Source organism: Haliotis rufescens, unplaced genomic scaffold, assembly GCF_023055435.1.
Source record: "Haliotis rufescens isolate VD_foot unplaced genomic scaffold, xgHalRufe1.0.p SCAF_5, whole genome shotgun sequence".
Taxonomy (NCBI): domain Eukaryota; kingdom Metazoa; phylum Mollusca; class Gastropoda; order Lepetellida; family Haliotidae; genus Haliotis; species Haliotis rufescens.
Genome location: NW_025964223.1, coordinates 50,536,293 through 50,553,710, shown reverse-complemented (window position 1 = coordinate 50,553,710; position 17,418 = coordinate 50,536,293). Strand labels below are relative to the sequence as shown.

The window sequence follows — 17,418 nt, the reverse complement described above, 5'->3', positions numbered from 1 at the left end:
AGTAGGAGTTTGGTCTTATGGTGCTATAATGGAGGTTCTATCCCATGGTATAGAAGTAGGAGTTTGGTCTTATGGTGCTATAATGGAGGTTCTATCCCATGGTATAGAAGTAGGAGTTTGGTCTTATGGTGCTATAATTTGGACATATGAAGAAATAATGAGCAGTACCCTCGCATATCGAACCATAGGAACAAGAAAGGTCTCAAGAGATATGTCTGTAACACTTATGGGCATTCAAGTCACAACATCCTGTTCTGAGTTGCAAGTGACAGATTTGACATACAGTAAAATACGTTTATAACGAACACGCTTATAACGAACTGACGGATATTACGAACTTAATTTTTGGTCCTTGACATTTGCTGTATAGATCTTGTATATATGCTTATAACGAACTAGGGTTATAACGAACTAAAATTAGAGGTCCATTTGAGTTCGTTATAACCATAGTTTACTGTGTTCTCGATCTGGAGTCTAAGTCAAAATGCTGTGTATAAACATCATTTTTATTAATTATCTGATGATAAATTTATCTTGGATCGTGGTGAATATGTTTGATGCAACAAGGACCATGGGTATTGTTATGATCAACAACAGTTAGAGTTAACTGACTATGAGATGACACACAAAAATTACCCACATTACTTTGAGTAGAGCAACACCTTATGACGACCTACCTAAGTGGTGATCAACAGCACTTTATGATAACCTGCTTGGAGATAAACAACACTTTATGATAACCTGTTTGTAGATCAACAGCACTTTAAGATAACCTGTTTGGAGATAAACAGCACTTTATGATAACCTGTTTGGAGATAAACAACACTTTATGATAACCTGTTTGGAGATAAACAGCACTTTATGATAACCTGCTTGGAGATAAACAGCACTTTATGATAACCTGCTTGGAGATAAACAACACTTTATGATAACCTGCTTGGAGATAAACAGCACTTTATGATAACCTGCTTGGAGATAAACAGCACTTTATGATAACCTGCTTGGAGATAAACAGCACTTTATGATAACCTGCTTGGAGATCAACAACACTTTAAGATAACCTGTTTGGAGTTAAACAGCACTTTATGATAGCCTTCTTAGATAAAGAACGTTTTTAGATAACCTGCTATGCAAAACACACTGCCTTAATATGAGATGACTGGAAACAACATTTGAGTTATTCTATTTGGGGTAATGAAACCGTTTGAGATCAACTTCTGCATGTATTTCCCCATTAGGTGCCACTTCATGCCAAAAGACGTCAAAAGATGGTTACCCAGCTTGGCATCCATCAAAAAGGGAATAAAACTGGGACAGGTAGGCTCGGACTCAGAATTCTGTGTCTGAGTGGGGTATCCATGTTAAACTGCAGCATTGCATCTCAGTGGGCTAGCATAATGAAGCCAGCACAAGTCCGGACTAGTACAAGCATCTACACACAAACTTACATTCACATCGTTATATGAGGAAAATAATAATGAATGCAAAGTTCCAACACCATTTCACCTCGCACACTATTAAGTTTGTTTGTTTGTAGTTTAACATTGCACTTAGTAATATTCCAGCTATATGATGAAGGCCTGTAAATAATGAAGTCTGAACCAGACAATCCAGTGATTGATATCATGAACATCAATGCACGCAATTGGGATACAAAGAGATACCTCAACCAAGTCAGCGACAAGCAAAGAGGCCTTTTACGTCAAGCATGGGTTGCTGAAGAGCTAATCTAATGGGGTCCCACCACAAGTGCCTTCCATTAAGTATGTGGCTATACACCCACCACCTGTTGTATATCTATAGAAGAGATTGGCTATACACCCACCATTTGGTGTATAGCTATAGCAGAGACTGTGGCTATACACCCACCACTTGGTGTATAGCTATAGTAGAGACTGTGGCTATACACCCACCACTTGGTGTATAGCTATAGTAGAGACTGTGGCTATACACCCACCACTTGGGAGTATAGCTATAGCAGAGACTGTGGCTATACACCCACCACTTGGTGTATAGCTATAGCTGAGACTGTGGCTATACACCCACCACTTGGTGTATAGCTATAGTAGAGACTGTGGCTATACACCCACCACTTGGGAGTATAGCTATAGCAGAGACTGTGGCTATACACCCACCACTTGGTGTATAGCTATAGCAGAGACTGTGGCTATACACCCACCACTTGGTGTATAGCTATAGTAGAGACTCTTGCTATACACCCAGCACTTGGAGTATAGATATAGCTGAGACTGTGGCTATACACCCACCACTTGGGAGTATAGCTATAGCTGAGACTGTGGCTATACACCAACCACTTGGAGTATAGCTATAGTAGAGACTGTGGCTATACACCCACCTCTTGGAGTATAGCTATAGTAGAGACTGTGGTTATACACCCACCTGGAGTATAGCTATAGCAGAGACTGTGGCTATACACCCACCTCTTGGAGTATAGCTTTAGCAGAGACTGTGTGTCGTCAGCAGGGTCCTGTACTTCCAGTCAACTCACCTGACCATCAACATGGCACAGGTGAACTCTGACCTGCACGTGATCAGCCATGTGAAGCCAGGGTGTCTCTCGGATAAGTTAGTGTTGGTCAGAGTCAGGTCTACCGTGTACAAGTCACTCATAAATACATAAGCTGCAACAGCTTGTGATTCTTTTCAGCTGTACAAGATTATACCAACTGTTATTCATTAGTGGGTGGATGGGTGGGGTTTGGGAGAGTTAGTGAGCAAGCGAGTGGGTGGGTGGAATTTTTTTAGTGAATGAGTGAGTGCACGAGTGACAGGGTAAGTGTTGGGGAGGGAGGGTGGATGTTTGAGTGAATCAGTGCGTGGGATTTGGGTGGGTGAGTGAGTAAGCGAGTGGGTGGATGAGTGGAAGGGTGGGATTTGGGTGGGTGAGTGAGTAAGCGTGTGAGTGGAAGGGTGGGATTTGGGAGGGTGAGTGAGTAAGCGAGTGGGTGGGTGAGTGAGTGAGTAAGCGAGTGGGTGGATGAGTGGAAGGGTGGGATTTGGGTGGGTGAGTCAGTAAGCGAGTGAGTGGATGGGTGGGATTTTGGTGAGTGAGTGAGTAATATGATTTGTTTGGGATGTCATCCATCAAGGGGAGATAATCCATAATTCATGCTGGCTTTAAGTAAGTGTCAATCTTCCAAAGGCTAAGTTCAAAACATATCAAAACAAGTGATGAAAATAGATTTGCAATTAATCCGGTTAATGCCATGCCCACATAAATCAACTGTCACATTCTGAACATCCACATACAACTCAACCCTACACCAGTTCAGGCAGCAAGTGAAGTAGGTGAACACTTTACATCAAATACAGGCAACATGCCAAACTAGCTTACAAAGTTTGTGTTGGTCAGGTTAGCAAATGATATATAACGTATTTGTGACCACAATGACATTTACACCTGTGATGCCAGGTGAAAGTCATAACAACATACAGGCTGTCAGCCAGGACACTCCAACACCACACGGTAAACAACATACTCCAACTTGATCCATTGTTTCCTGCACAATAAGAGCACTCCCTTGAACAAAGGCAGTGAATAGCTTCAAAATCACTGATGTAGTGCTCACTCACACAAAGAAACCATTCCAGCTTAAAAGATATTCCCTACAACAGATGCAAGTTCTAAATATCTGCAGATACAAGATTATTATGAGAAAGAACCAGGTCATTATATTTTCAAAAATTGACTCCATTGGAAACAGATACAGAGTCTAAGAAAATCATCTCTTTGAAGAATAATCATAACCTTTATCTAAAATGCTTCATTTAATTCCACACATCAACCTGTCAAAACAGATAAACGCAGGAGAAATGTGGTCCCCTACTTCTGAGGAGGAAGCAAGCTATAGGCAACCGACACAACTACCATATGTTTCCTATTGATGTCATAATACACTCACTCATGCACCTTGGTTGGGCTTAACTTCACATGGCCAGCTCACCGACAGTAATCTGTCTACGACTTGTGTAGGGAATCCCTCACAAAACATCATCACTGACACATTTTCACAATATTATTTATTTGCATCAGAATCAATAATTCCATTAAATGTATACATGGTCGTCAATACATCACGTTTTGTATCCACTATGTTCCACTATCAGTGAAGGAAGTTGTGAATGCAAAGACCGAAGTACGGATGATCAGGTACACACTTGCCACAATGGGACTCTCTTAGACTTAAACATCCATCCAAGTACCCAGCTGTGGAATGTAAACAACCCATAAAATATGGCTCATTTGATTTTGTCCAGACTTGAACTAACTGAATGGTTAAACACAACTTCACCATGACGGAACTTCCTTAAATTGTTTATAACATCACTTTTGATGACACTGTAATCTGATGAAGAACGGGAAGTTGCCAGCAAGATTCAAACCCACACAGTCCCCATGCTGGCTTAGAATGTAGTCTTCTGCTAAGAATACATGAAAGTAATCATGTATTAACTATTTACTAGCAGTAAGAGATAATGGTGTACCGTATTCGACGTAATAAGCGCCCCGCTCTAATAAGCGCCCACAGCGATATTTGCTAATATATTGGCAAGTGAACAATCCCAATTAGCCCCCCTTCCGATTTATCAATGTACACAAGACTTATTTATTCGCGTATAGTACACACTCGTGTTATATGCACCCTTAATTATGGGCAATTAAATTCTGCAAAGATGTATCTGTCGTATATAAACAGTTCAGACTGTCAGCATTAACCACGAAATTTATCTTTCAACTCTGTTTTTTCCACCAAAGTAATTTTCTAATAAGTGCCCCCTATTTCTAATTTTGAGAGCGCCCTTGGCGCTTATTATGTTGAATACGGTATTCATGTTTCAGTATTCTACACATTGAATGGATGTGTGATGGGGCAGCTAAGCTTCACGATCTGTATCCCACTTCAAGTCTAAGCCCAGTTGTTGTGGTAAGTGTTCTATGTGTGATACATTGTAAGTTTGGTAATAATGAACTGCTAGATTGATATGACTTGAACAAAATAGTGACACAGCACTGTACCTCACCTGGTCATTTAGTCAACATCTTAAAATGTCCACAAAGAAAGCCATTAAACAAAAGTAGCTGTCTGCATTGATATTCAAACATTTGGCATAAATATTGAGGACTAAACGCTAACACTAATGATTTGAACAAAATGTGATGTCATCCTAAGGAGAACATACAAGCCAAAGTCCAGCTCCTTCAATCTGGCAAAGAAGAAGTTTACAGAACCCCAAATGCATTTGGAGTGAATACCAGAGAACTGTCATAGAAACATGGTCAACATTTAAAGATTGCAAAACAAGGAACATGTGGCAAATCAAACAATTAACTATACAAATATCAAACTTTGTTGCATCTTGTACAAAAATGGCCAAGTAATGGCCATGAAAAGGATCTTTCTAGATCACTTGTGTGGCTGCCGTATTGAATTTTGAATTCAAACCTCTTGCACAAATTCAGGCGACATCATTGGTCAGGTGGATGCAGATGAGATTATATTAACAGTGCAAGGAAAGGCAATTTGAAGGAATTAAGGAGCATGTCAAAGTTCAAAGGTCAAATCAAAGGTCAAAATTTAAAATATCTCAAAAAATGTAACACATATGTTGAGTCCTACTACCAACAACACACGTACCAAATTTCATTACATTTTGAACAAAAATGGCTTAACAATGGACGTAAGTTCTCAGTAAGGCCGCCATTGCAGCCATGGCAGCCATGTTGTAAATCAGATTCAAACCTCATGAACAATTGGGGTTTCATCAATGGTGGGAACAAGCGTGTGACGTTTCAGCTTCATTGGTCCAGTTTCCGAAGAGAAGATGTTAACGACACATGACAGACACCAGGCCATCACAAAAGCTCACTTGACTTCCAATTAAATTTACAAAGTGGAATTTGAAAGTTTTGAATCCAAATTGCAAGGACTCTTTTCCCTTTTCTTGCTGAAGGCAGTGTCTGCTCATTATACAAACGTGAATCAACATTGTCACGTAACATTTAGGGGATTGATAAATATGTTCACGTTGGTTCTATATATTTAGGAATTGTGTACTTGCCCTGAGACAAGCATTTCATAGCAGAGCTGCCAAAGAGCAAGGTTCATATGCAAGGGGTCAGGGAACATTTCAGGTGCAACATGCAGAGGTGACTCACACCGGGTTCTCACATATGGGGGGCACGGGTGGCCCAGTCGTCAAAGGCGCCGCGATTCACTGTGCAGAGTTGCGTCCCTTGGGCATGCCAGAAACCTATGGTTCGAATCCCAGTTCGCCCCGATTATGTTTCTTGGTTTGTCAGCACCATACCCATGCTCATGGGTTTCACCGAAGTGGTAAACGTCTGAGACCTGCATCCCTTCGGGCTTTCCTCCCACATTAAGCTGACATGCCGTGATATGACTGGAATACTGTTAAAAGCGGCGTTAAACCAGACTCACTCACTCACTCACTCACTCACTCTCACATATGAATGTGAATATCTTTTTAAAGACTGTTACCAAAACAATGTTATTTCATAATTTTAAGTGATTAGATTGTTTGAAACTGAGTCATGGCTTAAAAGGGTTAGAACCATGAGGACCCTGCTGTCTTAGTTGTTGAAAAGGACACTGGGTCCTCACCTTGAACCTTTATGCAAATAAATTACATATGCATCATCCCCCATCAACCCTTTAATCAATTCACCCATCTATCTGCTAAAGTATCTAGATGTGACTCATCTCAGTCCAAATTGTCCCCATCACCTCAAGCAGACACAAGATGGTAATATCAACACGATCAAAAGTAATCACCAACAGCGATGAAACTCCATTAATATCCCAAACAACAGCAGTATCCAGTTATCAGCAGGATACTTGAGGCTTCTCTGCACTACATCACCGACACATGCACACAAACAGTGCCCTGGGACATCCACCTGGGTATCGGATGGGGGACCATCAGGCAGCAAGTAAACAGGACTAAGTGTTAGACAGGTACCTTCGCTGTATCTCCTTATCGTGCTGGAGAAGAAAGGAAGGGGGTTCTGATTCTGTTTATTTACTACATTCCATCATTACAGGGAATGAAAACATCACAAGGCATCTCATAAGCAGAACAAGTACTACACCTCGTGGGCCAACCAGCAGACAAGATGGCTAACTCCACAAATATTTGATTAATCTTTTCTTTTGCTTTTGAAGCACTAATTCAATTTGTGAGTGAAGGAAAGAGTATTCTATGACCCACTTATCAGGACGAGGTAAAGAAGCAGGGCATTGTACCAACCTCAGTATCTGAAGTGGGATGAGGAAGATTAGGAAGATTGTATTAAATATCTCCCTTGGTTATTTCTGATGCTGCTTCATGTCACTTGTGGCTTGACCTTGAGCGCTTTGTGACCTCACATTCAGAGGGGGATGAGGTTCCATAGTGAAAATATGAGACACCCTTGTCACAGTGTGTGAGTGAGTATGGTTTTACGCCGCTTTTAGCAATATTCCAGCAATATCACAGCGGCGACACCAAAAATGGGCTTCACACATTGCACCCATATGGGGAGAATCGAACCTGGGTCTTTGGCGTGACAAACGAACGCTTAGCCACTAGGCTACCCCACCGCTCCATTGTCACAGCAAGCTGCCCAGGTATAACAGGTGTACCAAATGTTAACTTAATATTTGGCAAGTGCTCAAAGTGTATTATTTGCACTGTGCATGTTACTGATTTGGCAGTCATATTTGAGTATTGTTACATGACTACATTAATTGATGATCCATTCAATGGCTATCAGAACAAGCTGATGATTTCAGTGAAGGCTTATAATATGGGTAAACATTTCAAACATTTCCCGCAAAAATTTCTTTCATACTTCTATTCTGAAATTGATGCATGCTGATTATAAAAAAATGTTGTGTTCTGTAATGTCTTTTTAGAAGCAAATAAGATAGAAGGTGTTTAGTTGTGAATTATCTTGTCATGTCCATCCAAATCTTTTTCGATTCCTCTTAAACTATAGTTCTCGGTGCTATACAGGTCCATCATTCCAAGAGACAGTGTGTGGGTCAAGCAGAAGAACCTTTACTGATAACAGTCAGTAGAGAGAGGGTAACCTACGCTTCCACAACTCTCATGGTCAGCCTTAACCTGCTAAACACACACATGCGAATGATTTTAGGTGTGCTTCAGAATGTAGACAAGAAGTAAAGGATAAAACACCACTACTTTATTATAGACTCAATCCTTTGTCACTCACACTGTTGTCAGCAATATGACCCCAATGTAACAGCAACATCATAGCGTCATGACAGCAACATGACTCACTGTCACTTCAAGCTCACAGCACAAGAAGGAAATATGACTTTCTGTCACAGTAGCATCAAAGCAAATGACCACAATGTCGCAGCAAGAAAACATCAATCTAAAGTCACTGTCATACCAAGATAAAATCAATCTGACTTTATTGTGATTTCAAAGTCACAAACAAGACAGCAACATGACCTCGATGTCACAGCAATATGACCTCAATGTCACAATCAAGACAGCAAAATGATCTCGATGTCACAGCAACATGACCTCAATGTCACAGCAACATGACCTCACTGTCACAGCAACATTTGATGTCAATGTCACAGACAAGACAGCAACATGACATCAATGTCACAGCAACATGACCTCAATGTCACAGCAACATTTGATGTCAATGTCACAGACAAGACAGCAACATGACCTCAATGTCACAGCAACATATGACCTCAATGTCACAAACAAGACAGCAACATGACCTCAATGTCACAGCAATATGACCTCAATGTCACAGTAACATCACAGCAATATGACCTCAATGTCACAGTAACATCACAACAATATGACCCTATTGTCACAGCAACATCACAGCAATATGACCTCAATGTCACAGCAACATCACAACAATATGACCTAAATGTCACAGTAACATCACAACAATATGACCTCAATGTCACAGTAACATCACAACAATATGACCTCAATGTCACAGTAACATCACAACAATATGATCTCAATGTCACAGACAAGACAGCAACATGACCTCAATGTCACAGCAACATCACAACAATATGACCTCAATGTCACAGCAACATCACAGCAATATGACCTCAATGTCACAACAACATCACAACAATATGACCTCAATGTCACAGTAACATCACAACAATATGACCTCAATGTCACAGTAACATCACAGCAATATGACCTCAATGTCACAGTAACATCACAACAATATGACCTCAATGTCACAGTAACATCACAGCAATATGACCTCAATGTCACAGTAACATCACAGCAATATGACCTCAATGTCACAGTAACATCACAGCAATATGACCTCAATGTCACAGCAACATCACAGCAATATGACCTCAATGTCACAGTAACAACACAGCAATATGATCTTAATGTCACAGTAACATCACAGCAATATGACCTCAATGTCACAGACAACACAGCAATATGATCTCAATGTCACAGTAACATCACAGCAATATGACCTCAATGTCACAGACAAGACAGCAATATGACCTCAATGTCACAGTAACATCACAGCAATATGACCTCAATGTCACAGTAACAACACAGCAATATGACCTCAATGTCACAGACAAGACAGCAATATGACCTCAATGTCACAGTAACATCACAGCAATATGACCTCAATGTCACAGTAACATCACAGCAATATGACCTCAATGTCACAGACAAGACAGCAATATGACCTCGATGTCACAGTAACGTCACAGCAATATGATCTCAATGTCACAGTAACATCAGAGCAATATGACCTCAATGTCACAGACAAGACAGCAATATGACCTCAATGTCACAGTAACATCACAGCAATATGACCTCAATGTCACAGTAACATCACAGCAATATGACCTCAATGTCACAGACAAGACAGCAATATGACCTCGATGTCACAGTAACGTCACAGCAATATGATCTCAATGTCACAGTAACATCAGAGCAATATGACCTCAATGTCACAGCAACATCACAGCAATATGACCTCAATGTCACAGTAACATCACAACAATATGACCTCAATGTCACAGGAACATCACAACAATATGACCTCAATGTCACAGCAACATCACAACAATATGACCTCAATGTCACAGTAACACCACAACAATATGACCTCAATGTCACAGTAACACCACAACAATATGACCTCAATGTCACAGTAACATCACAGCAATATGACCTCTATGTCACAGACAAGACAGCAATATGACCTCAATGTCACAGTAACATCACAACAATATGACCTCAATGTCACAGGAACATCACAACAATATGACCTCAATGTCACAGTAACATCACAGCAATATGACCTCTATGTCACAGACAAGACAGCAATATGACCTCAATGTCACAGTAACATCACAACAATATGACCTCAATGTCACAGTAACATCACAGCAATATGATCTCAATGGCACAGTAACATCACAGCAATATGACCTCAATGTCACAGTAACATCACAACAATATGACCTCTATGTCACAGACAAGACAGCAATATGACCTCAATGTCACAGTAACATCACAGCAATATGACCTCAATGTCACAGTAACATCACAGCAATATGATCTCAATGTCACAGTAACATCACAGCAATATGACCTCTATGTCACAGTAACATCACAACAATATGACCTCGATGTCACAGTAACATCACAGCAATATGACCTCTATGTCACAGACAAGACAGCAACATGAGCTCAATGTCACAGCAACTTCATAGTAATATGCCCTAAATGTAACAGACACATCACCAGTCTGTAAATGATCATGATCATAGGTTTCTAAGGGACGCAACTCTGTACATCTGTGACCTGTCCATGTCCATATAATGAAACCTAGCATAGAGTACACAAACTATAAAGACATGCAGTACTGATGACACCACAGTTGGAATATGAACATAATAAACAGTCATACCCACTTTGTTGCAAGACAAACAAATAATATTGTCCTCAAAAGAGAAACATAGTTTCTTGTCGCTATTTTGCCTTAAATGCCCAATGGAATCTGTTTTGTGGGATAATCAAGACTGGTTATTCTCTGGCGATGATGTCTTACATTTACATGACTTTTTTGTCTGGTTTGTTTACAGTTGTTAACTTCCATTCAGATTGCAATATGTAATGAAATGTAAAATCAAATGACAAATGTTTTTTTGATATTCTTGAGTATCTAACACACAACCTTCGTATCTGTAGCCCGGTGAGTATACCACTATATATCAGATGCCCTGATAAATCACAATCCTTCTTAGTCGACTTTTTTAAGAATGGTATGCCAGCAACAGATATTTTACGCCCGTTTCCTAAGGTTCAAGGAAAGTATGTTTAAAACATAAAAATGTTGATAAATGTTATTTAAATTTTCTTTTCTCAGTTTATAAGTTAGATAAAACACTTCACATCGGGTTTTCATGATATTTAAAAACCCTTATCCTTGGGTTTTATTCCGCAGATACGGGTTTTAAATATCATAAAAACCCTCAGACATGCTTTATCCTACACTTATAAACCTATTCATTGGGATCGCTATTAAGTAAGAGACTTCTTTCTATAGGCATTAAAACCTATTGTGAGGTTTTACTTTCCAGTCAGGTTAAATCTCATAAACAGGGACGTTGTAATGTCCCTGGGATTTTATATAACATCCAAGGGATTTTATATAATGTCCTGGGTATTTTATTAATATAACTTCCATTCAGATTGTAACATGTAATGAAATGTAAAATCAAATGACAAATGTTTTCTTTATATTCCCGAGGATCAAACTCGCAACCTTCATATCTGTAGCCCAGTGAGTGTACCACGAGGCTACAGAGGTGTTCATAAGCCTCACTGGTTTTTAGAATGTCCTTTTCAAGATCCGTACGCCAGCAACAGATATTTTACGCGCGTTTCCTAAGGTTCATGGAAAGTATGTTCGAAACATAAAAATGTTGATAAATGTTGTTTTAAGTTTCTTTTTTCGGTTTATAAGCATGGAAAAACACTTTCCCTCGGTTTTGGTAGACAGAGCATGCCCTCGGGGTCGGGGAAAAACCGCGGGGGCTTCGCCCGCTTGGTTTTTCCCTCTCCCCAGGGCATGCTCTGTATACCAAAACCTTGTAAGCCTGTTTTCTCCAATACATATATACTCTCGTGGAACATGTAGAACACTGACTGTGTTAGTGAAGCACTTCACATTATTATCAAACACATTTCGTCCAGAAAAAGTAGCAACAAAAACCTCATTAGATTCTTTCCCATACTGTACACATCTTTCTGTGGGGCTAAAGGAGAGTCCTGAGATCCATTCCACAAAGCGATCCCAGGCTTTGATATTGACTTCCAGCAGTTGTAGCACAAACATCACTAGCTGAACACAGCCGGGAGATGCAGCAGTGTACGTACCTTACTGTGGGGGGTAAACAAGATGGAGTCCACAGACAGCAAGGACACAATACTCAGTATCTCCTCCCTGCAACACAAACGCGGGACTAATCGGAGGGTCTGTAGAAGAGTTATTAATGGTACAAGATATTCCAGAAACAGAATTAAGACCTAAAACATAATATTTTGATAAATGGTACCCCCCTCCCCCCATAAAAAAAACCCAAACAAAAACATACTGTAAATCTTGAAATTAACACGAGCGTGAAATAAATGTGAACAAGTATTTGTCACAGAGTGACGAAATATCCCCCGCCTGTACACCATAGTACCAAATATGAAGACAATCCAGCCATTAGTTCTTGAGATATTGTGGCAACACCGTTTTCCAACTCCAAAAACAGATTTGCCTGCTGTGACCTTGAAAATGGGGTCAAGGTCACCAAATCTGACAGGTGTATGCGGTGTCTGTATATACACTATAGTTCCAAATATGAAGACAATCCAGCGATTAGTTCTTGAGATATCGCGGCAACACCGTTTTCTAACTCCAAAAGCAGATTTGCCTGCTGTGACCTTGACAATGGGGTCAAGGTCACCAAAACCGACTGGTGTCTGCGGTGTCTGTATATACACCATAGTTCCAAATATGAAGACAATCCAGTGTTTAGTTCTTGAGATATCGCGGCAACACCGTTTTCTAACTCCAAAAGCAGATTTGCCTGCTGTGACCTTGAAAATGGGATCAAGGTCACCAAAACCGACTGGTGTCTGCGGAGTCTGTATATACACCATAGTTCCAAATATGAAGACAATCCAGTGTTTAGTTCTTGAGATATCGCGGCAACACCGTTTTCCAACTCTAAAAGCAGATTTGTCTGCTGTGACCTTGAAAATGGGATCAAGGTCACCAAAACCAACTGGTGTCTGCGGAGTCTGTATATACACCATAGTTCCAAATATGAAGACAATCCAGTGTTTAGTTCTTGAGATATCGCGGCAACAAACAGGTGGGACGTACGGACGGACGTACGGACGTACGGACGTACGGACGGACGGTCGTGAATACTATATCCCCCGCTTCGCGCTTTCGCGCGGCGGGGGATAAAAATGCGAGTGGTCTTTGTTCGCATTAATGAAAATTCTCATTTATGTCTCCAAAATGACTATCAACAATAAGACTGCCTCACTGCACATTTTGGACAGCTGAAATACCAACTTGAACATATACACAAATATGGTTTATTGAGCAGCAGTTGTAACAAGTACATAACAATGTCATTTAAAGAATAGGAGTTACACAATAGGCATCCAGTGACTTATCACTGCTGGGGTCAAGAGTTTTACCCACTCGTGTCAAACAAGGCATCATTGACCACTCCAATCAGTGAACTGTTGTTGGTTCAACTATTTTATTGCCTTTGAACTTCCTTAGTGTCAGTCAACAGAATAAACATATAAACTGTGTGTTGTTTTAGTGCTTTACTCAGTGCTAATAAGCAGCACTATTTGCTGTTTGATTGGATTAAGGTAAGAATATGTATCATTCCACTGGGGATGTGGTGGGGGAGTCGCACTGATTTTGAGTTGCATTTTTGGCTAGGGGCAGCAGTCATATTAATTTGGAGACGCATTAATTTCAAGATTTACAGCTTTTGTCAATTCACTTGATTCCTGAATACAGAATAGAATTTGCTGGTCTCCAGATTATGATATCCTCAAAATATTTCCTAAATAAATGTGGTTATAGGGTGTGTAGTGGGCAGCATCTTTGATTATAGCAATTTCATGGGTTAGGTGAGGGAAATTAAATCATAATATGGAGCTCAGCAAATTCTATTCTGTATTCAGGAATCAATGAATTGACAATGATGTTATTATTTTGGTTTTACCATTTATCATAATATTATGTTCAAGATCTAAATTCTGGTTCTGGAATATCTTGTACTATGCCTGGTTAAAAGCATGAGCATAAATATTGCAACCATCCATCCTCACAGTACTTGGGTCCTAGCAGGTAATCTCTACAGGGTCCTAAGGACATGGTATTCAACTGAATAAATATACAAAATATAGTCAGGTACTCAAAAAATGTATCAGATATTAGCAAAGTGTAGTGGTAAAAACGCTGATTGGGAAACACTGCCATTGAGACTGGGAGGTTGGTAATGATATTAGTCTACTGATATTTTATGTAACATTTTACAGACAGTGATGTCCTCTGTAATCACCCAGACAACATTTTCAGTACAAATGGTGATATTCTCACTATTTTCTAGACAACTACTCACAGACAGTGATCACTGACATTCTTCAGACAACTACTAAGACAGGGAAAGCTATGATATGATGTGAGACATGATGAAAGGCTGTCGCGAAAGTGATGAGTAGAGACAGTGACGTAATTCAAGAAGCAGTAATGATGTCACCATGAGATAGTTACGTAACTTCCGTGGTTTCGCGTGTGCAATTACGCAACAGAAGTAGGTGAAATTGTGAACATAAGATGATATAGCTGCAATAAAAACATTTAGTCGCTAATACAATGTACTAAATGTATATTCTCCTGACAACTACTCACAGACAGTGATATTCTTTCGCCATGAGGATGACCTTTGACAGTCGTGGTTCAAGAGGGAAGGCAGACATTTTTCTCCCTACTGGGGTTAGCTGTAATAAAGATCATTTCTGTTTCAACTTGCCAGAGAGTCCATACTTAAACAATCAATTTTGAAACACTACCTTTAAGGCCTATTTAAAGCAACAATCATACTTGTCACCCCTATAAAATAAGACCCAAGAGTGTGGTTTCAAACAGATTTATTAATAGATTTACACTATTTCACAATTAGTATGACTTCACTTGTACCTCTAAATACACTGTTATATATTTAAATGTTCCAATGTTTTAATATTATTTATCAACCACCTTCTGGACCAATCATTTAATTGCTACATGTCATCACACATTAATAGTGAGTGAGTGAGTTGGGTTTAACGCTGCTTTTAACAGTATTACAGTTTTATCGCAGCATGTCAGCTTAATGTGGGAGGAAAGGATGAAGTGATGTAGGTCCCAGACGTTTACCATTTCAGTGAAACCCACAAGCACAGGTATGGTGCTGACATCCCTAGAAACATAATCGGGGCACACCAGTATTCGAACCCACAATCATACGTTTCTGGCGTGCTGAGGGATGACTTAGATGACTGGGCCAACCGTGCCCCCACACATTAATAGAGAAAATAACAATAAGTTATTCACAATCAGAGTTCACAATGATTGCAAATTTAACGTCTTTCACTGACTTTTAAGGTCTGTTCAAGGCAGACTGGAATTTAAGGCCTTTAAGAGGCCTGACTCCCATCCTCCTGACAAATTAAATTTGACATCTTTGGCAATATAAAAGAGAATGAGCGAGTGAGTGAGTTGTGTTTGACACTGATTTGACCACAATTTTGATTATATAACAGCTTGATGGTGGAGGAAGGCCCGAAGTTATGCAGGTGTTGGTTGGTGTAACTCTCAAATACAGGAACATTGCTGACAAACCAAGAATTATCTCTAGTAAGAAACTGTCTTGACATCTTAGGTCACAGCAGGTCCCAGAGTTTTGGTCTTTCCCCCCCCAAATCTATAACTACATATACTTCAAATATTATCGGAACCGCAAGTTAGCAATTTTGAACCTAACAGTACATTTTTTAACCTATATTTTTTCTTAACATCTTAACTTCAAACTGCCTACCTTCCATGACTGTATATTAACTTATTATATATTAATTAATATTAATATTAACTTGCAGTGATGCAGTCATGTATCAGCTGTTTCAGTCATAGGTGGTCATTGTGATATGAAACCTCTGATTGACCAGCAGCTAGTATTTTCCAATTTAAAGTAAATTTTACATAATACAGCTGACTGAAGCAATTGAAATGGACAATAAATAATGAAACATACATGAGACATGAGACATGAAAAATACATTCTTAACCAAGGATCATGATCAGAGCAAATCTAGGATTTGAACTATAGTCATTGTGATTTGCTGAGCACCTGAGTGACACGCTACCTTTGAGTAAGTGAGTTAATGTTGCCAGTATATTTCCACTGTAAATAATCAAGTCTCGACCAGCAAACCAGTAACGGAATGGCATTCAATGAATGCACTAGCCACTATGACAGCCTGGTCACAAACCCTGACAACGCTATCCTCTTCAGATGGGTCTTACAACATGCGGGGCGATCGGGTAGCCTAGTGGTTAAAGCGTTCGCTCGTCACGCTGAAGACCCGTGTTCGATTCCCGACATGGGTACAATGTGTGAAGCCCATTTCTGGTGTCCCCCGTCATGATATTGCTGGAATATTGCTAAAAGCGGCGTAAAACCATACTCACTCACTCACTTTTACAACATGCATGGGGTGCTGGGACCCTTTTCTTCCCTTGATTCCCAAAGGTCATGTGACCTCTCATGTAATTTTGGGACTGACTTAACTGAACTTGACCTTTGTTCAAATGGCACTTGTCTACAGACAGAATGTTTTAGAAACTGTAATCAGTACCTGTATTTTGTCCTTCTTCTCAATAGCTCCAAGTAAGATAAGATTGTCTAAGGCACAGACTATTGACTGAAAACAGAAGATTCAAGGAACAGTTGAGCTAAGGGAGGCAACTCCTGTGAACGCATGATAACTTCCATTTCTTTTATCTAAATGTAGAATTGCCTTAAGAATGTGTCTAACTTGGCAAATTAGTAGAACGTTTTGACTTTTCTCCAAAATGAAACAACAACAGAATTAATGTTGTCAACAACAGATCAAAAAGAAGTCAGTCGTATTATACATACTTCAATTGATGGCTTATCCATGAAGTCGAACTTTATGATGTCTGATATACCGAGAGCCAGCATCTGGAGCACAACACTGGACAGGTTACACCTGGGAACAGAAAAGTGTCATGTTAAACAGTGGACAGGT

General features: G+C 39.8%; 1 protein-coding gene across 2 annotated transcripts in view; it reads right to left on the bottom strand.

The window, feature by feature from the left end:
- The window catches only part of LOC124126856 (ATP-dependent RNA helicase DHX33-like), a 66,969-nt gene that overhangs the window by 27,263 nt on the left and 22,288 nt on the right, over window positions 1-17,418 (bottom strand). For both annotated transcript variants that reach the window (XM_048384039.1, XM_048384040.1), the window contains exons 13-16: window positions 17,289-17,379; window positions 17,005-17,070; window positions 15,020-15,108; window positions 12,460-12,526 (exon numbers count right to left, since the gene is read on the bottom strand). In XM_048384039.1, coding sequence (XP_048239996.1) covers window positions 12,460-12,526; window positions 15,020-15,108; window positions 17,005-17,070; window positions 17,289-17,379 — 313 coding nt within the window. The remainder of the gene's footprint in view (window positions 1-12,459; window positions 12,527-15,019; window positions 15,109-17,004; window positions 17,071-17,288; window positions 17,380-17,418) is intronic.